At 39.1% G+C, this 22,958-nt stretch overlaps 1 protein-coding gene across 2 annotated transcripts in view; it reads left to right on the forward strand.

The window, feature by feature from the left end:
• Positions 1 to 22,374, forward strand: part of USP24 (ubiquitin specific peptidase 24) — a 63,165-nt gene extending 40,791 nt beyond the window's left edge. The window contains exons 38-67 of one of the 2 annotated variants that reach the window (XM_065842579.2): positions 660 to 721; positions 967 to 1,158; positions 1,442 to 1,559; positions 2,812 to 2,956; positions 3,414 to 3,533; positions 3,772 to 3,897; positions 4,096 to 4,194; positions 4,406 to 4,488; positions 4,724 to 4,865; positions 5,270 to 5,389; positions 5,768 to 5,988; positions 6,407 to 6,531; positions 7,176 to 7,317; positions 7,661 to 7,811; positions 8,582 to 8,677; positions 9,517 to 9,620; positions 10,027 to 10,140; positions 10,902 to 10,998; positions 12,467 to 12,583; positions 13,127 to 13,216; positions 13,558 to 13,660; positions 14,556 to 14,677; positions 15,168 to 15,281; positions 15,544 to 15,609; positions 15,887 to 15,953; positions 17,663 to 17,741; positions 18,120 to 18,195; positions 19,218 to 19,304; positions 19,637 to 19,747; positions 19,905 to 22,374. In XM_065842579.2, coding sequence (XP_065698651.2) covers positions 660 to 721; positions 967 to 1,158; positions 1,442 to 1,559; positions 2,812 to 2,956; positions 3,414 to 3,533; positions 3,772 to 3,897; positions 4,096 to 4,194; positions 4,406 to 4,488; positions 4,724 to 4,865; positions 5,270 to 5,389; positions 5,768 to 5,988; positions 6,407 to 6,531; positions 7,176 to 7,317; positions 7,661 to 7,811; positions 8,582 to 8,677; positions 9,517 to 9,620; positions 10,027 to 10,140; positions 10,902 to 10,998; positions 12,467 to 12,583; positions 13,127 to 13,216; positions 13,558 to 13,660; positions 14,556 to 14,677; positions 15,168 to 15,281; positions 15,544 to 15,609; positions 15,887 to 15,953; positions 17,663 to 17,741; positions 18,120 to 18,195; positions 19,218 to 19,304; positions 19,637 to 19,747; positions 19,905 to 19,967 — 3,352 coding nt within the window. In that variant the 3' untranslated portion in view covers positions 19,968 to 22,374. Of the gene's footprint in view, positions 1 to 659; positions 722 to 966; positions 1,159 to 1,441; positions 1,560 to 2,811; positions 2,957 to 3,413; positions 3,534 to 3,771; positions 3,898 to 4,095; positions 4,195 to 4,405; positions 4,489 to 4,723; positions 4,866 to 5,269; positions 5,390 to 5,767; positions 5,989 to 6,406; positions 6,532 to 7,175; positions 7,318 to 7,660; positions 7,812 to 8,581; positions 8,678 to 9,516; positions 9,621 to 10,026; positions 10,141 to 10,901; positions 10,999 to 12,466; positions 12,584 to 13,123; positions 13,217 to 13,557; positions 13,661 to 14,555; positions 14,678 to 15,167; positions 15,282 to 15,543; positions 15,610 to 15,886; positions 15,954 to 17,662; positions 17,742 to 18,119; positions 18,196 to 19,217; positions 19,305 to 19,636; positions 19,748 to 19,904 lie in introns of both variants that reach the window. The other variant, XM_065842578.2, reaches the window with a different exon arrangement.
• The last annotated feature ends 584 nt before the right edge of the window (positions 22,375 to 22,958 follow it).

Genomic DNA, 22,958 nt, shown 5'->3' on the forward strand with positions numbered 1-22,958 from the left:
ACAGTTCAGCTTATTTGACTTCTCATTTGGAAGGTGGTAGTTGCTAAACAGGCCCTGCTCTTTCTAGGATGTGGTTGTGGGAGTCACAACCTGGCTGGAATACTGTGTGAGGCAGAGGTGATGGGATATGTGACAGTCACATCGAGTTTATTTGATAGTGTTGCATAGATCCAGTTCAGAAACCAATCCTAAAGGTTCCAGCCTTTTCAGTGGTGTCTGAACCCATGACTTCACCTGATTTCTTGTTGCTTATGTTGCCCATTGCACCTGTAAAGACTGGAGTTGTCAATCCTGTTAACTTGTCCCTGACTGGCCAAAGGTTGCTGAATATAACAGTAACTTTAAACAGCAATTTCAAGAGGAATATGAATAGAGGAGAAACTTGAGAAGTTAAAACATCTTGGTTTATTGTCTGATAATTAACTAAAATTTTTATGAGGTGAAGGAAGAAAGCAGGATTAAATGTTATTCATAACATTCAGAAGTAACTGTTGGGAAGGAATTTGTTTTAAAGCTGCAGCATGTGCATGCAGAAGCATAGCTAGATAGCTATGCTGGTTTGGATTAGATGGACAGAGCACACAGGCCTTGAAAGCAACTGCTTAGAAAAAAGTTTCTGATTTTAAATTAAAACCTTCTTCTATTTGTACCTGTTTCAGACTTTTGTCCCAGTGTACAGAATATTTTGACCTGAGATGTCAGCTATTGGATGACCTCACATGTAAGTATGTACAGGCACACATGTCAGCCTGATCATGGCTTCCAACCATGTCCTCCTTCTGGAGACAAGATGTAGAATTGCCTTCACAGAGGGGTTGCACCACCGTAAACTCAATGTGACCTGCCAGTGTGTTAATGCCTGGCAAAACCAGACCATTATCAAAATGTTTGAAATTCTTTGTATTTATATTCTGCACTTATAGAGCTCTTGATTTTTTTTTTCTGGGTTTTCTTTTTCTCTTGCAGCATCAGAAATGGAGCAGCTAAAGATAAGCCCAGCTGCCATGTTAGAAGATGAAATCACCTGGCTGGACAATTTTGAACCCAACCGCACAGCTGAGTGCGAGACCAGTGAAGCTGATAACATCCTGTTAGCAGGACACCTGAGGCTCATCAAGACTCTCCTCTCACTTTGTGGGGCAGAGAAGGAAATGGTTGGTAAGTATTGCTTTTTACTCTGAAGTGGCTGGACTGGTGTGAATTCTGCATAACGCTAACAGATGACTTGAGGAATAGGCAGTACATGTGAAGACTTTTTAATACATCAGTAGAAGTGATACAGAGCTATGAGGAATAATTTTGGCAGTACCTTTGGTAAAATATTTGGATTTTTTTTTTTTTTGTTGATATGGTGCTGTCAAGTGATTTTGCTGTTATGAAACACATTCTGACATGTGCAGTGATAAGTCTTTAACAGTACATGTGGATTACTCTGTTACAGGCTCATCTTTGATTAAGCCACTGTTGGATGATTTCCTCTTCCGAGCATCCAGGATTATTCTGAATAGCCATTCGCCAGCAGGCACTGCTGCAATCAGTCAGCAAGACTTTCATCCAAAGTAAAAATAGGGGTTTTTTTGTTTATGTTGGGTTTTGTCTGAAATCTCATGAATGCAAATGTCACACTGGGGCTACAGATACTAGCATTTAATACCAATATTGGAGCATTTCTCCAGTTCTCTACATTTCCTACAAAAGTGTCCAAATAACATTTTTGTATGTTTTTGCGTGGCCTAAAATCTGTACTTCCAAAGTCTGTGCTTTGTTAGATCAATGTTGAACTGTAAGCCCAACCAAGTGCTGGTTTTGTGAATCCAAACCCATCATCACTTGGGAAGTTGGCTAAGTTGGAGCATAAGCAGGAAATTAACTTTCCAAGCCCCTTGTAAATAAGAATCTGAAAGATTCTGCTCTTTTTCCCTTCAAAAGAAGTGTGTTTTGTAAAAAGCTAACACTGAGCCAGTCTCCTTGCACTTGAGATAACTGATAATAGCACAGAATAAATCAAATGGGGGAAAAAGAGTGGGCTTCCTCTTTCCTGTCACACCTGCCTTCTCTTATTGCTGTGCAATACCTGAAGGATGGGTAAATTAGCTCATGTGGAGCTTGGTGCTGTTGCAGCTGCATTTCTTACATTGTACTGATCAGATGGACCAGACACATCCTCACTGCCTTTCCACAAACCCTAAAGAAGGTTCCAGCAGAGCATTTAGCAACCCCTGAACTCAGTGGGACTTGCTACACCTCAGTGTGTTGCTCCATTGCAGTTATCTCAAGCATGCTTTTTTGTTGGCTTAAAGTAAATAAAGCCTTTTCTTTGTCCCTAAGAAGAAAGGGCCAGTGTGTTTGGTGATCCACTGAAAAAACCTTAGGTCTAAGGTCATCTCTTGTAGCAAGTTATCTGGCCTAGCTCTTTCAAATCTTGTCTCTGTAAATATGTCATTATGTCTCCAACATTGATACAGTGATAGAGTATCTGTTTGTCCTCAGATGTGCAGCTGATTCTGTGCCGTCTTTTTAGGGCACCTACTTTTTCTTGCTACTGAATGTTAGCAACGGGTGTCTCCATGTCAGTAAGGGAGGGTTATTTAAAGGAGCATTTTCTGGTGCTGCTCTTTTGATTTGATTCTTCCCTGTTCTCCATCCCCAAGAAAGAAAAAAAAATAGTACTTTACAGTCTCTCAGGAGTGTTTTATCAGCTAAAGTGTTCCTTTTGAACATTAATTAACAGCTTGTTGTCAGTACTATGGCTTTCTTGAATCAGAAATAATTGAGTCATCTACAAAATCTCAAATGTGGTTTTCTTTTTAGGTGCAGTACAGCAGACAGCCGATTAGCTGCTTACGAAGTGTTAGTAATGCTGGCTGATAGCTCGCCCTCCAATCTCCAGCTTATTACAAAAGAGCTGCTTTCTATGCATCACCAGTGTGACCCTGCACTTACCAAGGAGTTTGATGTAAGCAAGAAGCTGTTTTTGGTTTGTATTAGTGTGGTTTGGAATGCTGTGTATGATCTTATTTCACTGCTTCGTTCATGAAATTTCCATGATCTTCAATTTAAAATGACAAAAATGAGATGAGAGTAAATGCAAAAACATTTGATCTTCCAGGGAAGCAAATATTCCAGTGAGTCTTTGTCAGTTATTATCTGGATAAGAAAGAAGTATTTCCTAAGTATCGCCAATTCTATTTACATACATTTTAGGCCATTTTAACAGATTTGTGCAAAGTGTTAAATGTCTAGATGACCAAATATAGTGCTCTTGCAATCTTGCAGAATTTATATTCCTGGATTTCCATTAAATTGCTCTTTACAGCTCATATAAAAGTGGTTATAAGAGCTATAGTACATTGTTGGAGTCTCATGCTTTTCATAAGTTACCGGGACAAAAAGATGTTTGTCATTCATTCCAGTATCTTCCGCCAGTGGATAGTCGCTCCATTTCAGGATTTGTGGGACTGAAGAATGGTGGGGCTACTTGTTACATGAATGCTGTCTTCCAGCAGCTCTATATGCAGCCTGGCCTCCCAGAGGTAATTGGTTCAACATCCGGTCAAATCCTGTTTTTGGAATTACTGTCACCTGAACTGCAACGTCATCTTAGCACCATTTGTAAATGAATTGTTTAAATAAAAATAAACCTGTGCATGTACATTTATGTGCATAAATATATACACACAATAAACATGTAAATTATAAGTTGTGTCATGACAATTCACAATAATAACTTTGCCAAGAACCAATTTAATAAGGTTATTTCCTTCCTTCCAGGCCTTGCTTTCCATTGATGATGATACAGACAATCCAGATGACAATGTCTTCTATCAAGTTCAATCTCTTTTTGGTCATTTGATGGAAAGCAAACTACAATATTATGTACCTGAGAACTTTTGGAAGGTATTCTATATTTTGCTTTAGAATATATAGCTTTCCTACAATCATTTATTCAGCATTTGTTCATTGCAGAATTTCTAGAGATCATGTAATTCCTACTTTAAAAGTCAAAAAATGTAAAAATAGCAAATTTATTTTTAAAATCACTTTCTTTAGTGACGAGTATATGGGCCACCTTTCTTTATATACTTATTTTTATAGATTTTCAAGATGTGGAATAAGGAACTTTATGTTAGAGAACAGCAGGATGCTTATGAGTTCTTCACCAGTCTTATAGATCAAATGGATGAGTACCTCAAGGTAAAAGCTTCAGGCATTTCTTTCTTTGTTTATATGCAACTCCTTGGTACATTTTTTGTCTTTCTCCTTTGTTCTTCAGAAAATAAGGCAGAGAGCCATTCGGCTTGTTTTATAATCTACATAATATCCAGAAGTTTAAAATTCCTCTTGCTTTCATGGTCTTCCACTCTGCAATATATCCAACTGATGTCTAACTTTACATCTCCAACAGAAAATAGGAAGAGACCAAATATTTAAGAATACTTTTCAAGGAATCTTCTCTGATCAGAAGATCTGCAAGGACTGTCCTCACAGGTAATGGTAAATTTACTGCTTTAGTTACCAAGTTATTTGCTCTCATAACTATTAAAATATGTAGGTCAAAATAGCACAAGAAGGGAGAGACATATGCCTTCGTCAGCATCACAGCTGTTGATGGCCGTGGGGCAAATGCAATATTCTTTCCTCAACATGTCTATGTGTCTTGTTAATGTACGTTGGCTACGTTCTACTCTGTCAACACCTTGACTGTTTTTCTCCTTGTATTTAGGTATGAGCGTGAGGAAGCCTTCATGGCTCTCAACCTAGGTGTGACTTCATGTCAAAGTCTGGAAATATCATTGGATCAGTTTGTTAGAGGAGAAGTTCTGGAAGGAAGCAATGCATACTACTGTGAAAAGTGCAAAGAAAAGGTATTGGTTCTTAATGCATGTGAAAGAAGATTCAGCTGTAGCTTTGATATTTTCTTGAGCATTACATGGTCATACAAGCCACACTTAGATACTGCTTACTCTTTCTACGTTGAAGATGTAATCAAAAGGTTAAATCCATGCCGATAGCATTCCTTGTTCCCTGTAACTTGTATTGTAGACTGAATACTTAGGCCTATAGCAGGATGGTAAAATGTTCTGTAACATACCAGCCCACTGCACAAACTCTCTAATATCTATAATAGTACATTATCTGTACATGTTGTAGTTATCCCATCGCTATACTGTGCAACAGTTGGAGATGGCTGGGGAATTGTGCATCTGTAGAACACTACAGAAGCTTGAGGTGTATAGATAGAGGTGATACTCTGTGTTTTCTTTTTAAGAGAACTACAGTGAAGCGCACATGCATTAAGGTCTTACCTAGCCTGTTGGTGATTCACCTGATGAGATTTGGCTTTGATTGGGAGAGCGGACGTTCTATTAAATATGATGAACAAATAAGGGTAAGACAACTTTTCTCTTTGGCAGCACCCCCCCATGCTGCTTCACGGAGTGCTTCGCATTCGCTCCTCCTTTTCCCCACATTTTGGTACAGGGATTTTGGGTACATGGTACCCTTACAACATGATCATGCTACAGAAAATAAACCTTATTCCTTAGAGCTTTCCTTGTCTGCAGCATTCTTGGGATTCTTTCAGAAAGCAAGAGGAAAGTCCTCTGTAAAGACATTTAACTTCTGTGTCATAAGAATAAAAAGCTAAAGTACCACGTTTTCCTTTGATGTTCCCGATGTGGGAAGTATCAATACGGTTCTCATAAGATTACACAAAGCTTGTACACAATATAATCTCTTGGTTAATCCCGAATATCTCTTCAAACAGTTTCCTTGGATGCTGAACATGGAACCTTACACCGTGTCAGGGATGGCTCGCCAGGACTCATCCTCAGAAGTGGGTGACAATGGTAGAAACACGGATCAAGGAGGCGGAGGCTCCCCGAGGAAGAAAGTTGCCCCTACAGAAAATTATGAGCTCGTTGGTGTGATTGTTCACAGCGGCCAGGCACATGCAGGGCACTACTACTCCTTTATAAAGGACAGGAGGTAATGGCCAGGAAGATTTGGGGGGGGGGGGGGCACGCTTCGAGAGTGGTCTAGAGATATTAGTTGTTTTGGGAAGGTCCAGTGAGCCATTCAGTGCTCTATCGGAAACACTCTTCCCTTTCTTAACACCCAACATTGTGAATGTGAAGACAATAATGTGGGACACCATATTATAAAAGCTTCAGCAGTTCTTGCATACCTGGTATTGCAGTTTGAGGGCTTCCTATGACACTTCTCATATTTCTAGTCAACCTCATTTTTTAAATATAACTTTGACATTGAACTAAGCTTTCTATTTACTGTCAAAACAAAGGTGATTTCAGGTTGTCATTTCAAGGGTATTCAGGGTGGCTTTGTTTTTTACTAGACAACCAAGTAACTTTGTTTATGTCGTGTTTCTATTCTGTTTTGATCACAGAGGATGTGGAAAAGGAAAGTGGTATAAATTTAATGACACCGTTGTTGAAGAATTTGATTTAACTGATGAAACCTTGGAATATGAATGCTTTGGTGGAGAGTATAGACCTAAAGTCTATGATCAATGTAAGCAGAAGCAAATATTGATTTACAGTAGCTTTATATTTCATACTGGTTCTCGGGAGAGATAGAGCTCAGTCCATTGTATCTTCTTTATTTGGTCTAATAACCCTTTTGAAGCAGTTTTTTTCCTGAAGCCTTCTGTTTACTGAAGAACGTAACAACTTGTATATGGCCTATTTATTGAACCATATTCACTGTTGTTCAGCACTTCGTAGACTTAGTAGCAGAGGAGATTCAAAAGTAAAATAGCACCTTGTTTAAAATAGTTTAAAAAAAAAAAACAAACACAAAAACACAAAACAGGCCTTGTTTCAGACTTGTGAAAATGACTGTGCATAGGACATGGTGTGGCATGATATAGTTAAACTTTTCAACACTTTAAGGAATTAATTCCAAAAACATTTCCACCGATATTCAATTGTTTCATAGTTATGACAATTATTTTTTAAAATACATATGCTTTTTTGCAAAAATATTTTAGAATTTGGGTTTTTGCTATTCGCTAACATAGACTGATGTTTCGCTCTGACAAATGACTTTATACCGCCACAACGTGTATTACTTGCACACCCGGTTTCACTTCCCTATAGGGATGAAAAAGATACTAAGCCTTCAGAAGCCTTAATCAAATGCCTTTCTCCCACCAGCAAACCCTTACCCTGATGTGCGCCGGCGCTACTGGAATGCCTACATGCTGTTTTACCAGAGAGTATCTGATCAGAACTCTCCGGTCTTACCAAAGAAAAGTCGAGTGAGTGTGGTGCGGCAGGAAGCCGAGGACCTCTCGTTGTAAGTTCCTCTGGTGTCTGTAAAGGTTTCTCTTTTGTTGATATCTTGACCTTATCTCCAGAGCTATGAAATTAATAATTCCTGTCTGAAAAAGGACTATACTCACCCTTCTGTTTTGTTTTTTAAGCTGCTTAGTGAATAGTCTTTTATTGCTTTTACAACCTCCCCTTCCATGCTGCTGTCACTATTACAGTAAGAAGTTCGAGCTGGCTGACAGCCTCAAAAAGTATTTAGATTGGCATCTAAATTTGCCTTGATTATACTGGCCTACTGGTATTTTAAACTTGAACTGTAGATTTGTCACAGGATTTCATTATTCACCTGGAGCTTGTATATATTTCAGATCTGCTCCATCTTCACCAGAAATTTCACCCCAGTCATCACCTCGACCCCACAGGCCCAACAGTGATCGCCTCTCCATCTTGACTAAGCTGGTTCGAAAAGGAGAAAAAAAGGGACTTTTTGTAGAGAAGATGCCTGTGCGGATATATCAGGTAAAGCACTCTGAAAGTGGCAACTAAATCACACTCGTATGAAATTTAAGCACCTGGTAAGAGGAATACAATAGCTTCAAAGGTGGCCTTGAAGTAATTCCTTTCTTGAAAGCAAAGCTAGAAAATAGTTCTGGATTCTGACGTAAAGTTCTTAACAAGTCGCTTAGTGATACATTACTGTAAGTTTTGCTGTCCCTTCTCACAAAATTGGCCCATCATTTTTTGCTTTGAAGAAAGTGCATGCAAATTAGTCAAACATGAGCAGCAGTCGGCATGCAAGCAGGGAGAGATGCTTCATTTGAAGTACACTTGAGGAGTAATGGAGATGATGGTAAATTACAGTCATCCTCACGTTCTTGACTTCACAAGAGTGTAGAAAGGGGAGGAGAAGGATGAGAAACCAAAGCAGCTTCAATCCCTTCATGTGTTAGCTTCTGTAATACTGAATATGATCTCAAAGGGGAAAACACAGATGTTGAAGGTGAGTTCGCAAGTCAGGACAGAAAATTGGAGGTGTGACGGCATTGGAAGAGCAGTGGCAGGGTGGTAGAACATGGATATTCGCTGTCATAGAGGAGCATCTTGGCCTGCAGGCTTGCAGCTCTGGTCTGTACAGGAGAGGTTGTAATCTTGCATATATTTGGCTTTCTGAACACATCATCTTGCTGGTCTGACACTGGCTTTAAACACCACACATACATAAAACATGCAATTTTAGTTAGAGGAATGTACTTTGATAACATTTTAATATTTTTTGCCTTCTTGTACAGATGGTAAGAGATGAAAACTTGAAATTTATGAAGAACAGAGATGTCTACAGTAGTGACTACTTCAGTTTTGTTCTGTCATTAGCTTCACTGAATGCTGTAAGTACCTATATTTTCATTCTAGACTCTTCAGAATATGTTGGGTAGAAAGTGCCACAGAAGCTATTTGGGTCACAACCAGGAAAACTGGAAGAGTTAACATTTTTCTTTTCTGGCTGAGCAACTCATTGTCTCCAGTAATTTTTCATGCTGATAACATCTGTCTCAAAGCAGACTCCAGCCTCCTGTTCTAGTAGTGGGAGAAACATCGTTGTACCAAAATAAAATTTGTGAAATAGCACACGTGTTTTTGTAACAATGCAAACTAAGTTCTAGAGCAGGGGCATCAAACTCATTTTCACTGGGGGCCACATCAGCCTCGTCGTTGCCTTCAAAGGGGCGAACATACTTTTAGGACTCTATGTAGGAGCAGTTACATTGATCCAGTCCAAAAATTACATTTGGCCCTTTGAAGGCAACCACGAGGCTGATGTGGCCCCCGGTGAAAATGAGTTTGACACCCCGCTCTGGAGGGACAGAAATTCCTCTCTATATGGAAGATCCAAAAATTGGTGTTAGTCACCTCGAAGTTGGTACTTTCGTTGGAAATACAGTTTACTAATCAAGTTTTTCTAAATGGAATAATAAGCAAGCCAGCATTTATTAAATGTATTAAATCCACAGATCTAATGGGCCTTACAGCAAGTTTATTCCTGTTTTAGCTGTTTGTTGACTAATGTCGTCAGTACTGGAGACTATTTTTAGCACAGAAAAATGCTTTGTTTTATTTTTTCTAAATGAAGTAAGCTACTTGAACGGAACATGTTGATATGTTTAAAAGAAGGCATGTGTGCTGCAGGCACACTTCTGCTCTGAAGTAAATTTGCCATCTCTTTCAGACTAAGGTAAAGCATCCTTATTACCCATGCATGGCAAAGGTGAGCTTACAGCTGGCAGTCCAGTTCCTCTTCCAAACCTATCTCCGAACCAAGAAGAAACTCAGGTAAGGCCTTGTTCTGGGTACTGTAACAACATATTTTCCTGCTTGTTGTGCCTGTAGCACCTTGAAATACTGCAGGTAGTATGGACATTCACTGGAGTAGCAGCACATTTCTGCTTTGCACTGAAATCGCATCACAGAGAAATCTGAAAGGAGCATGAGGGTCATGTATAACCTGACAGTTTGCTGCCTCTCCCAGCTGTCCATTATTTCAGTGGTAGTGGATTGGGCCTGGAAAGACTTTAATGGATTTAAAGGCAACAAGTTGTTCCAAAATACTTCTTAAGACATCTGATGTATGTTCAATTAAAGTCAAAATTCTTTATATTGGGCAAACAAGAAACACAGCTTAGGTTTTGGAGGTGTTTTTTCTCTTTCCTTACTGACAGTTGTCCCTGTTTTGTTAAAGGGCTGACACAGAAGAATGGATTGCCACCATCGATGCACTGCTGTCCAAAAGCATCGATGCTTGTCAGTGGTTAGTTGAATATTTCGTCGGGCCGGAGGGCCGGGAGCTTGTCAAGTAAGTACTGGTAATTCTGTCTTAGGTGTTTTGTGTCTTATGTGGATAAAGCTTCCTAATAACATGACTTGACCTATACTGATATATTCCCAAAGAGCTGGTTGTGCACGTTCTTTAAACAGACACTCTAGATAATCACTTAGGTGTTTATTTCTAGTATTTTCTATGATTGTGCAGCTGAGTAATTCTGAAAATCTAATAAAATAGTGCAGAGTATGTGGAGGAGGATGCAGATGTTTAATTCAGTGGAGTACCTTGGAATGTGTTTGTGTCTGGTCACTCCTACAAGTGGTGGAAAAGGAGAATGTGGTCAAAGTGTTTGGGGTAAGGTAAGTTAAATACTTAACCTGACAAAGGTCACAGATAAACCGGAATTTTTCTTGCCAAGTTCAAGATCAGCTGATAGATGTTTTGAAAACACCCAAGACACGTTCTTGGAGAACCAACACACTTAGAGAGGTGTGTCAATGTAAAGAAAATTTTATCTTTGAAGTTGCGTCGAAAGACAGGATCCTATGCTAGCTCTTAGTTTTAGCTTTGTTGTTACTTGGATGAATAAATATAAAGTAATACTGTAGGCCTTAGTAGCTACAAGCAGGAGTGCAGGAAAATAAGTTAAAGCTTATCCACAGAAGTACAAGAAGTATCTGGATTGTTCTCCTTTCTAAAATAACGCTACAATAAACACCACACTTAATCAGAGTATCCATGTGTACCCGTTGATTCCAGTTCTCTTTGCAACTTCGCCTTTTATCTTCCAGGACTTTCCTCCTGGAGTGCAGTGTACGAGAGGTGCGAGTTGCTGTAGCCACTATTCTTGAAAAAACCCTCGACAGTGCCTTGCTTTATCAGGAGAAGGTTGGTGTCACCTCCTCACCCCCATCCTGTTGATTGTCCCTACCAAAAGGCTCTTGCTGTATTTGCAGACAACGCTGTGTGGTTTGTAAATGACAGGGTGGAATGCCCTTGTCTTGGTAATGCTTGTAGTTCTTCATTACTTTAATAGGTTAATGCTCATCTGTTCCTACCCTGGGAGGGAACATGCTGCTGTAATTCTCAGAATTTTAAGTTTGAAGTATTACTTACAAACAATTCTGCCTGATTTCAAATCGTCTTATAATTGGTATCGCATATTCTTTTAATAGTTTGGAAACAGTGTTTTCTTAATATTTGTTATGTTTTTCTGATTTCAGACATCAGCTTATTTTTTAGCTGATTCTCCTTTCTCACTCAGAAGCCTATAGCAGTAGTAAGTGATTTATCTTGTTCCAGAGAGAGACCATAAGTATGGTTATTGTTAAAGGTTTAATTTTCTATTAGAAAATCTTGGCAAGTAAGCTTGGAAGTGCAGCTTTGTTACATTTTGTTGATCTTAATATCCTAGGAAAATCCAACAGGAAATGAGTGAAAAGGAGTCATTTGTAGAATGTTTGAGATTTACCTGTTTCCTTTGGGATACCAAATCATTTGTGTTAAGACAACTGGGACAGAAGTATGATCTGTGTTCTGGTGTGTTCCTACTGTCAGTTCTCAGTGAGAGCTTGGACACTTTTAAATGTCTAAGTCTTGTTTAATCTGATTTTTTTTTAACATCAAATGTTAATATTTGATGCAATAGAATATTTTTCTGTCTAGTTTCTGGGATCTATCTATTCTTTTTCATCCAGTGTCATGGATGGAAGGCACTACGGTTCCATAGGCTTCTGTTGGGAAGGTTTGTCATGTTTAGAGATCTAAGGAAAGGCTGTTCTGAGGTCCTACAAGCTGAAAGCAGTAGTAGGGAGATGAACATTTACAAATATAGTTTTTGGTTCATTTATATTGGCTGTTAGTTGCTATCTTTTAACTGAGATGTAATAAATTATATACCACTGTGTATACCTGTAGTGTGCTTTGATGCACACTAAACTGTAACGTCATTTTTTGCAGAGTCTAGTGTGATAGTACGCTAGGGTGAGACCTTGAGTGACATCTCATTTGTTTTGCTTTACTGTAACAACTGGAACATTTGAACATCAGCCTGAGGAGTAATTTGATTTGCTTTAAAAATATTGCAAGGTTATGTAACTGAGTTCCACTTCTTTGAGTAAGTCAACTACACGCTAACGCTTTCGTGACTTTTATCTTTAATATATGCAGCATTCATTCAGAAGAATTAAAAGCTGAAAGGCTGCAATCCTGTGTTAGGTGTTGATACTCGTCACAGCAAATCTATCTGACCGCACAAATGATTTTGTTAACTATACCTTAACTCTGATATGTGAAATGCTTATGGTTTTTAGGCAGTAGACAACTCTTTACATTCGAATTAATAATTTTTTCACAGTTAAAAAGTCTGCATCAACTGTTGGAGGTGCTACTTGCTCTTCTGGATAAAGATGTACCTGAAAACTGTAAAAACTGTGCTCAGTACTTTTTGCTATTCAATAACTTTGTACAGAAGGTAAGAAGCCATTCTTTTTTCACACTATTTTAAAGGACAGTAGTAAAGCAGCCAGTCATCCATACTCATAGGAGGTCTAAGCAACACAATGAAACTCTTCCAGAACTTTTTTTTGGAAAAGGAAATGGCTTTGAACACTGACTTAGGATAAAATAACACAAAAATACAACAGTAAAGTACGCCAATTGAAGACATCATATCCAGAGTTTGAATTTTGGGTTTCTGTTTTGTCGGGGTGTTCTTGACTGTTCTTAAAAATATGTGTATGTGTGATGTGTTATATGTATGTGTGACTGGACTGGACTGTTCACCCCAGTATGGTTTCTCTGTTCTTTTTTTATAGGACAGTTATTTTGCATATGCTAATTCTGATGTGGTTTGTATGAAACAGCTTTTTAGAGGTGTACCTTGTTGAACTGTGTGATTAATTCTTTAAGAATAGCAAATGCAGTGCTTAGCCCTTGCATTTTACTTTTTATTTCCTAGAGCACTAACTCTTTACTAGCACAGAAATGTAACTTTTCGTTGTTGTCTGAACAGCAGGGTATAAGGGCTTGCAGTCTTCTTCTCAGACACTCTGCTCTGAGGCACATGATCAACTTCCTCCTTGGCCCCAACCGACAAAATAATCAGGTAAAGTTTATGTAGCATGTGTTGTGCTGTACTTTTTCTATCCTTGTAATTTTATGATGTTTAAATTCTTAAATACTTTTCATGTGGTAGGATAGATGAATCCTTGGATTATTCTGCAAACTTCATGCAAGTCTTAATCTACCGATGTGTAGTTAGAGTGGAAATGAGCTCTTTTGGCAGAAGTGAGCATCCTGGTTTTGATAATAACAAAATTTTCACCAACTTCAAGTAATTAGAACCTGGTGATGGACCATTAAGGACATTGTTTTATTTTGACCTAACAGAAATTAACTAAATTAACCAATCAGAAGTTAATTAAATCTCTTATTTGGCTCAAGCAGAATCGCAGGTGGAGTTCAGCACAAGCACGTGAGTTTGGATATCTTCACAATATTGTAGCACTGCTGGTTTTGCATTCTGATGTCTCTTCACAAAGAAATGTTGGTAAGAATTGCGTATTTGCCTTTTGGCGACTTTACATTTCAGTTACTTTGCCTGGGCATAACTTAGTATTAGTGAGGAAAATACAATAACTTTTAATTTAAGGCAGTAATGGTTCGTATATGTTTGATTACTCTTTATCTGGCTGTAAATGTACCAAGAAGCTGTGGCAAACATAAGGTATTACAGGCACTTGGGGAGTGGAGAAATCTTTATGTTAATATTATTGTGCGTTCCCCTCCTCCCCCATGTGCTTAAAAGGTCTTTGCTCATGTGAGTGAATCGGGCTGTGTCATTGTTGACTGGAACAAACTCACAACCAAACAGGCTGTATTAATATTTTGCTTAGACTTGTTATGCCTTTTGCTGATCTCAAGGGGAATATTTAGACTGAGCTACTGAATAACAAGCAATGAAATACTCTCCTAGATATTTCTTACAAGAGGCAGAAATATCCAAATAGAGATAATAAAGGAACAAGTTGAGATGTTCGGTTTACTGGGAGAGGAATTTAAAGTTGTCTTTTTAAAATAATGACTTGATTTCTGTTTAGAGTGAGAGGTGGTAAAAAATCGTAAAGTAAAAGAAAGGTAAACATTCTGAATATGATGAATGTGCAACAGTGATTGGGAATGAAACTAAAGCTCAAAGTGCTGATAGTAAATATGAACATTTTGTTTTGACCTTCTTGTAGTTAATTTGCTTATGTTGTCACTAAAGTAAATGGCACTTCAGTGTGCAAGAGATCATTACTCAGAGTGGCACCATATAAGAAGCTATAAGCTAGTTGAGATGAACGTCGTTAGAGGTGACAAGGTGCCAAATAAGCAGCAGTGTCTTCAAGGTGTGTAGAACAAACTAATTTATTAGTGGATTGTTTTTGTATTTGCTGTTATAGCTCCTGGTCTTTTTAAGCAGCGTCCGCCTCTAAGCATCACCACTTCAGGTCCACTTTTGATGCTCCATGAAGAAGTGGAAACCTTGTTATTCCTGTCTGAGGGAAAACCCTACTTAATGGAGGTATCTGTTCTAAATTCTGCCCTGCTTAAACCTAAAAGCTGCTCTGATGTGATTTCTTTGAATTATCCTTACATGAAAAACACCTCATATTAAAAAGCAGTCAGCTGGGGGGTGTGAGGTTACTATTTTGAGCCTAAACAAGAAGGCACCTTTGGTTTCTTCTTGACCCCTTCTTATTCTAGTTTATCCCTACACCTAGGGATCTGTTTTGAGAGTTTACAAAGTTAGCACAGGCAGCTGAACACGTTTTGCAAGTCCCCATGCAGTCAGATACCATGTCAGCTGGAGGTGCTGCCTTGAATCATTCTGACCTAATTGATCGTGCTTGACCAGGCCCTTGGTGGTAGGTCAGGAGGGCAGAGGTTCAGCTCACTGGACTGGGAAGATGCTGGGAGACAAAGCTGCCTCCTTCCTGGAAAAGGCTAACATTCTGTTACAAACTTAAATAATTTTATTACAGTATCTGAAATTGTTTACACTTTTCCATTAGGTGATGTATGCGTTACGAGAGCTGACTGGATCTCTGTCAGTTCTCATTGAGATGGTGGTATACTGCTGCTTTTGTAATGAGCACTTCTCCTTTACTGTGCTGCACTTCATCAAGGTAGGGAAATAATCAAATTTTTGCACAAGTGTTTCTTCTAGACTTTGGTCTTACTGAGACACGTGGGTTACGACAACACTGGGATGTGCAGAACAAGCAGTAAAGATTGTTGGACTGGGGAGTCGTTGGGGGGTTTGGAGATTATTTTAGGCTTTTACGGCTTAAAACAACACATTTTCAAACATCTGTAAAGTTGTCTTGTAATTTTTTGCATCATCAGCATATTTTACTAACTAACGTACTTCATATTTCCTACATGCAGACTCAACTGGAAACTGCTCCACCTCATGAACTGAAAAACATATTCCAGTTACTCCATGAGATACTGGTAGGTGAAGGGTAAAGACTTGTACAGGATAGATTTTGTGTCAATACAGAATTAAAAAAAAAAAAAAAACACACACACAAACAACTGCATGGTTTATTTTAGCGTCCACATATCTTTTAATCCTCAGTTGGGAGTTTTTATTACTTTTTGACCTACTGTCTTGATAATCTGGTGATATATGAAACTTCACAAGTGTTACTTGTTTTTCATGTTGAGGTGGATAAAACCATTCCATTCCACACAACTTAATTACATTGACCTTTTTATTTTGTAACAGGTCATTGAAGACCCATTACAAGTAGACCGCATCAAATTTGCCTTTGAAACTGAAAACGGATTAATAGGCAAGTAAGCCAGTGGGTGAACACTCCTGTATCCTACTGACCCTTAAGTTGATGATGGTTCATATCATCTCCTGGTTTCTAATCCTTCTAAACTGTTTTTATTTCTCAGGGAAAACAACTTGACACATTTGATTTAGCCACCACCACCCAAAAAAATGCTCCAAGAAAATCCAAAGTAAACATTAGAATATTATTGTAACAGCAAACTGGAAGGGAATCTAACTTTGAAAAATTATCTCCAACAACAGCAGTCAGTGAATCCATTTGTTACAGAAGCTTTACTGAAGTTACTAAAGCATTCAAAAGCAACAGAAAAGTCCCAGAAGCAATGAGAACTTCCTGGATATGAAACAGAAAAGAGGCTTTGTGTGCAAGAGAAATGTGAGGAAACCACATGGTGCTCAAACAGCACCTCTGAGTTAGTGCAGCTTGAACATCCCTGTCGTAGCTGTTCGGGTGATGAGCTGCTTCAGACTCTGACTTTCACCTTAAGTAATTTTGAATTCTGTTTAGTGAGAAGGAATATTTAGCTTTGTTCTTTATTTCTCTCTTACACTTCAGTGCTCTGCTGTTTAGTAGTTTCCGTGTATGACTGCTAGAAAATAATGTGCAGCAGTGTAAGCGAATAGCTAAGTGGATATTTTATTTCTGGATAAATTGGTTCCATTTGGACCAGTGCTGTTTTGTAACTTGGGCAATATGTGACCTTTTTATCCTCTACAGAGGAGAGCTGCAATTATTCAGTTGGATTTTTATGTTAAAGGCTTCAAGAATTGCTGAGTTCTGGGAGTGAAAGTTGTAGTTTTACTTTGGAACTGTCTTGCACAAAACAGCACCCAGCCTCGCTGCACGTGGACCGTGACCTGTCCCTCACGCTGTCTAAATTTTTCTCCAAGAAAGGAAATCGGCAAATAGTAGTTTTCTGTGGTCCTCAGTAGGGTGTTTGTGCATAATTTGCAGTACGCCAGTGCTGTAATTTTAATCATCTGCTGTGCTTCAGTGGTGGAAAAACTGGCAATTTGCAGTTCCCTGGTGATTATTTGCCAACTTTAGGGGTTTCACTGCAGTGATCTTCAATAACTGCTAAGGACAGAGCAACTTTTGAGTAGCAAATCTGATTGTGGAAGCTCTGTGAAAATCTTTGTGCTTCTCCTCAAATAATTTTGTTAAAAGATGTCGGAATTTATGCCATAGAAAACATCCTGGTCGGAATGGCCTGGGTTTGTGCCCAAATATCGCATAGTAGAGTTTGATGACTGTTGAATTCCACTGTGTTTGGGTGTGTGAAACAGCTTTAAACATTCTCCTAGCTTTGCAAATTTTGATCCAGGCAGAAGCTGGTGATCTGGTCCATTTGTATGGGTTTCAAACAATCCTTTTTTCCTTCAGATAGATGTAACTATAGCAATTATCTAACACAGAATGGATTATAGGGGGAAAAAAACTGCATTATCAGAAGACTGTTTAAAATTCAGGTACCACATTTGAAAGAATTAATGCATTTTCACTTTGATCTATAGAGTTGTGGAATTACTCAAAACATCTAGCAGTATAGCAGTGTGGTTAACACACATACTCGTGCTAACATCTGTAGAAATAACTTTTACCACCTAAGTTAAAATTTTAGCTGCATAGTTGCTGTGTTTTCAGGCTGGCTGGTACACAGAAATCTGAATTGTGTTTTTTAATTAATGCGTTTCTCCCCACAGCCTTGATGCACCACAGCAACCACGTGGACAGCAGCCGCTGTTACCAGTGTGTCAAGTTCCTGGTTACTTTGGCTCAGAAGTGAGTAATACAGGTTTTGGAGTTTAATATCATCCCTACCATAGGCCCCTCTGTGACTGTGCTATTATTCTTTATACTTTTGGTCAACTTTACCTTTTGTTAATGTGATGTAAGTGGTGCTCAAAGGTCTTGATAGTACCTGTGTCAGTATGAAGTTAAATTGTTACTGATTAGTACCTCGGTTGGATTTGTCATACAGCAACTGATAATTGCTGTTCATAAAGGCAAAGGTCAGCTGCATTCTGTAGGGCAGGAGCCTGGCACTGAGACCAACGTAAACATAAGGAAGCTGTCCCAGATTTTTGCAATATATTGATTGGATTTAAGTTTGCCAGAATGCTGTGTTTGTAACTAATGAAAATAATTTCAATTTCCAAGGTGTCCTACTGCAAAAGATTATTTCAAGGAGAATTCTCACCACTGGAGTTGGGCTGTGCAGTGGCTACAGAAAAAGGTAATTTGGCTGTTACTTTACTGTGCTTACAGTGAGAATTATGAAATCTCTTTGCTCTGTATGGCTCTCTGAAATGACACTAAAGACAAAATACAAGCTACTTTCTTTTTTACAAGAACAGTTTGGGTGCAGCTAAATCTGATACATGCAAGAACTTCCATAGGCCCCCACGTGTTTCAGACATAAATGCTTGTATAGTGAGTACAACCAAGAGTGAATGGTCGTAGTGATTATTCCTTGCCACGTGGGAAGCTTTCAGTGCCACAATATTCCTGTTAGAAGGTTTCACATTTTTTAAAAAACAGTTTTCCTTTGCCTGTGTGTTGATGTGAGAGAATGCATAAATGAGTGGATTCCTTACCGAATCATTGCAGCTTTGCACAAAACATAGCTGTTGACAGATACAGCTTCTCCCTCCCACACGTGTAGTTTTTGTTCTTCTCTCTAAACTTAATGGAGGTTGGCTAGCACATCTTTATTAAATACCCAAGGATGCTTTGGAAACTTAAAGCTCAGAAGAATTGGCTCAGGTTTCCCTCCAGCCAAGCATGGTTATACTTGGTCTCCCAGCCCTGCGCGTACAATACAACAGTGTCCCAGCTCTGGGCTCCTTTCTGGCCCGACAGCTGCTGCCAGGCAGATGTCAGACACAGGAACCCGTACTGGAAACAGAGTTAGAAAGATGCTGGCAGCACAGCTGGCACGACTTGTTGCCACACTGAACTGACAGGTCTGGGTAGGTATGCTCTATCCATTTTTACTTGGTACCGGCTCATGTAAACCCTGAATCCACCACTACACGGAGCTGGTTACTGGTTTTCAGCTGAGGGACAATAACCTCTCTGTTCTGCCCACATTAGAAGTGCATCCTTGTCTGTGCCTCAGATCTCCAGCTGGTTGCCAAAGGGTTCAGGAAGCTTGTTCCAGACTTGTTAGTTCACTTACCATTACAAGTGAATGAGGCTTTACACATCTGAAACTCCTATGACAATTTTATGGATTTCTTGACTTTTTTTATGCAGATGTCTGAACATTATTGGGCTCCACAGAGTAACGTGTCCAATGAAACATCAACTGCAAAAACCTTCCAGCGCACTATTTCAGCACAGGTATGTGTCAGTCTTGGGAGATGATGTTAAACTTGTTTTGTTTCCTTTTTTTTGCTTTTCAGTTAGCATCTTTGGTTCTGGCAACTTAGCGTATTGCAGTGCACTTAAGACCATTCTTAGAAGCCTAGACCCTGAGGTTGTTCCTAAAAAAACTAAGCCGTGAATGATATTAGTCAATACCTCACAATTAGCTGTGGTGACTCAGCTATCTCATTACAGCAGCAGTATTGTTTCAGAATCAACTCAAAAAAAAAAAAAAAAAAAACACGATATTATGGAATAAAGGTTATTTCCATGGCCCCTGACACTCTCTTGGACTGTTTCCAACTCAGGACACGCTGGCCTATGCCACAGCCTTGCTGAATGAGAAAGATCAGTCTGGAAGCAGTAATGGGTCAGAAAGTAGTCCTGCCAACGAGAATGGAGAGAGGCATCTGCAGCAGGTAACAACAACAAAGGCATGTTTGTCTTGTGTTGCGTTGCTCCGTTATCTTGTTCCTGGGGCTTGGGTCAGAACCATTGCTGAATTTCGAACAACTGTGCACCTTACAAAAGTAACTTGCCACGTTTTTCTCTCTTCATCCCTTGTGTTTATTGAAGGGCTCAGAGTCTCCTATGATGATCGGTGAACCTAAAAGTGACCTTGATGATGTAGACCCGTAGAGGATCCTATGGACACAGGAACAGATCAACTCAAACACTTAATGCCTGGTACCTACTGTAACTGGAGTCCCGTTCTTATGCCGTTACAAGAGTCTGGAAGAGAAGCGGCTTTAGAAGGCCAGAGGCAATGCTGGAGGAGGTTGTTTCCCTGAAAGCCAAAAGCATTTTTTTAGCCACAAAGGCTTCAGATCAATAAATACTCTAGAAAACTGCATCTTCACCTGCAGTAGCTTATGAAAGTCCAGACACCGAAAACAGTTTGTCAAGAAGATGTTATCAAATACACAAGTGCTAGTGGTTGAATTTTTATGTGAACATTAAATGAGTGAATGTAAAACTGTTGCTTTTCTGTGATGCTGCAAAAAAAAAAAATCTTTTGGTTTTTATACAGAAAAAAAAGGATTGTCCTTATGTATGGAGGGCAAATTTTTAATCTTTCTGATAATATTGAATAGGAATATTCAAATTTCTGTAAAGATGTGTGATGACTTACATTTCATTGTAAAATATTAGTTAAAGAATGGGTTTACATAAGGACTTCTGTATTTAATATGTCTCCCTGCTAATTTGTAAAGCTCTTTATGAGAAGGATCAGCAAGATTGCTCTGTAAGGAGAGATTCCTTACAGAATGCTTTGATCAAGGAGCTCTGGAATGGGTCGTCTTTTCTGGTACTCTTTGGAAAACACAGACAATTGGGAAGGGCAATAAAAGCTTTGCTCTCTAGGCATGCAAGTGTTTATCATTGAAGGATTTTGGTGGATTTGAAAAAAAAAGTTAATGAGTAGTTTAAAAGAAAGAAAAAGCACTTTAAGATGGAATTCTGTTACAGTTTTACTCATTAATTTTTTTTTAACCTTTGGAGACATATTGAATAAAATGTAGTCTCAATCATGTGATCTGCAATCACTTGCTTGTGCTTTGAAATCACTGAGAAAGTTGGTATTGGTTGTATATGATGAATAATTCCTTGAGTGAGTTGGGAACACTACTGTGCGGATTTTATAGCAATTTTCACATGGGGAAAGGATGATTTGGCTTTGTTTGTATTTTCACTTGACCAGGCAATGTTTAAAATATCACAACTCTTTTGATTTGCTCATAAACCACTGGAAACCAGTTAGGATAGTTTGAGCACAGTTTTGTTCTCCATGTCAAGTGCAGTTCAGTGATTTCTGACTCTGGATACAAGCTTCTTTTGTGCCAGCTAACTCTTCATCTTTTGTATGTTTTGCGTTTGTCACATTTTCTGCACTGCTTTTTGCCTTTATTTATGGATTCTGCCTTACTTTAAAAAAAAAATTTTAGAAACAAACATGCACAGAAATGGGGGACATCTTAAGGAGTGCCTGGATACCTCCAGAATAGACAAATTTGCCAAGATAAAGGCACAACCAGCCAAAAAGTGCCTTTTTTTTTTTTTCCTTTTTTACATACTGTTGCCGAAACAAGAAGCAGCAGACAGCTTTTCGCTGTTGTGCACTAGTATAAAAATTAACCAGTCATTTCACTGTTGAGAGTAAACATCCAATCTGATTTCAGCTGTACAGCTTTATAACTTATTGCGGGTTAATAGAACTGTTGTCACGAGTTGCACGTGTGAAGAAGTAAGGGTGGCATCATAGCAAATCTCTCACTTCCTTTTCCAAACGATGTCTTCATTGACACACGGCAGAGTTAGCATTTTGTAGATGTTTCTGATAATGTGCTGGGGCGTTTTAAAATGTGATGTTTTAAATTAATGTTGAATAAATCATTTCTTATGGGATACCCTTTTCTCCCTTTCCCCTATCCCTAACACTTCGGGCCATAAATCATCAGGAGAAGTCAGTACACAGCAGTGATGGCGATGGAAGAAGCTGGTAACGTTCCTATGGGTTGGCACCACTTCTCACTTCAGGTTCCTGTTATTTCCTATGGAAACAACGTCCTCAATTACCGCAGGCCCAGAGAAGCATCGATAACAAGAGTTGCATCCCGATGGCTCATCACCACTGTATACTTGAAACCAATACAAACTTTTTCATGGTTCTGCTCACGCTTGTACAAAGTCAATGGTTATAATTTGCAATAAGATGATACTTGGTCAATTATTTTTGTTTCCAGCTGCTGTCATTTGAACCTGCTGAAGATTATTTTTTGGAAAATAGAGTTCAACAAAACTAGTTTTTGTGTAAATTGTGATGCATTTCTATGTTGTAATTTTTACTGCCAATCTTTTTGGATGAAAATGTTTTTATACAGCTTACAAAATGTTCAGTGAGGAGCAGCCCCAGCCTGCCTGTGAGCATTCGGGGAGATATTGTCTGATGAATACGTAGACATTTGGCACTGGAAAAATAGGCAGTCTTGATGAACAGTCTTGGGATTCCTGGTCAATGGAATAAAGCTATTCCTTTCACAGAAAACCAGTGTAATCTTTAGATTGCGCATATGCTGCTCTGCTTTTGTCCTGTTGATCCCGTTATCTCGAAACCGTTGGTGCAGAAAGCTGGACAGGCGGCCTCCCCACCTACGAGATACTAAGCCAGGGCTAATATTTTAATATTGTTTCCTTCCACCAGGCCAATGCAGGCTTGAACTAAGCCATGAAAGCTGGATCTGGCTCATCGTGCGTGGAATGTGCTCACACCTTCTGCTGGGAGCCGGCAGGTGAGCGGGCAGCAGGATCTTCTGCTCTCGCAGGGCAGTCGGTGGAGGTGAAATATTGGGGAGTTACAACCTTGTACGTCCACGGAAAAAAAAGTGCCTGCTGTGTCCAGGCTGTTTGGGAGCTCTTAGGCCAACATCCCTTTTGTGCAAAATAGCCAAAGTTTGACAGGTTAGCCTGGTGCTTGTGGCATCAAGCTTTATTTTTTTAATCTGTCCTCAGGTAGCACAACAAAAAATTATATATTGTAGTGCCAGGAGACTGCTAATCACCAGAAAAATAAAGTGAGACCCAGCTTTGGTGGCTTCGGGTACTTCTTTCTCTGCTGCTATGAGTGCATCT

The sequence above is a fragment of the Patagioenas fasciata genome, chromosome 6 (genome assembly GCF_037038585.1).
Source record: "Patagioenas fasciata isolate bPatFas1 chromosome 6, bPatFas1.hap1, whole genome shotgun sequence".
Lineage (NCBI taxonomy): Eukaryota > Metazoa > Chordata > Aves > Columbiformes > Columbidae > Patagioenas > Patagioenas fasciata.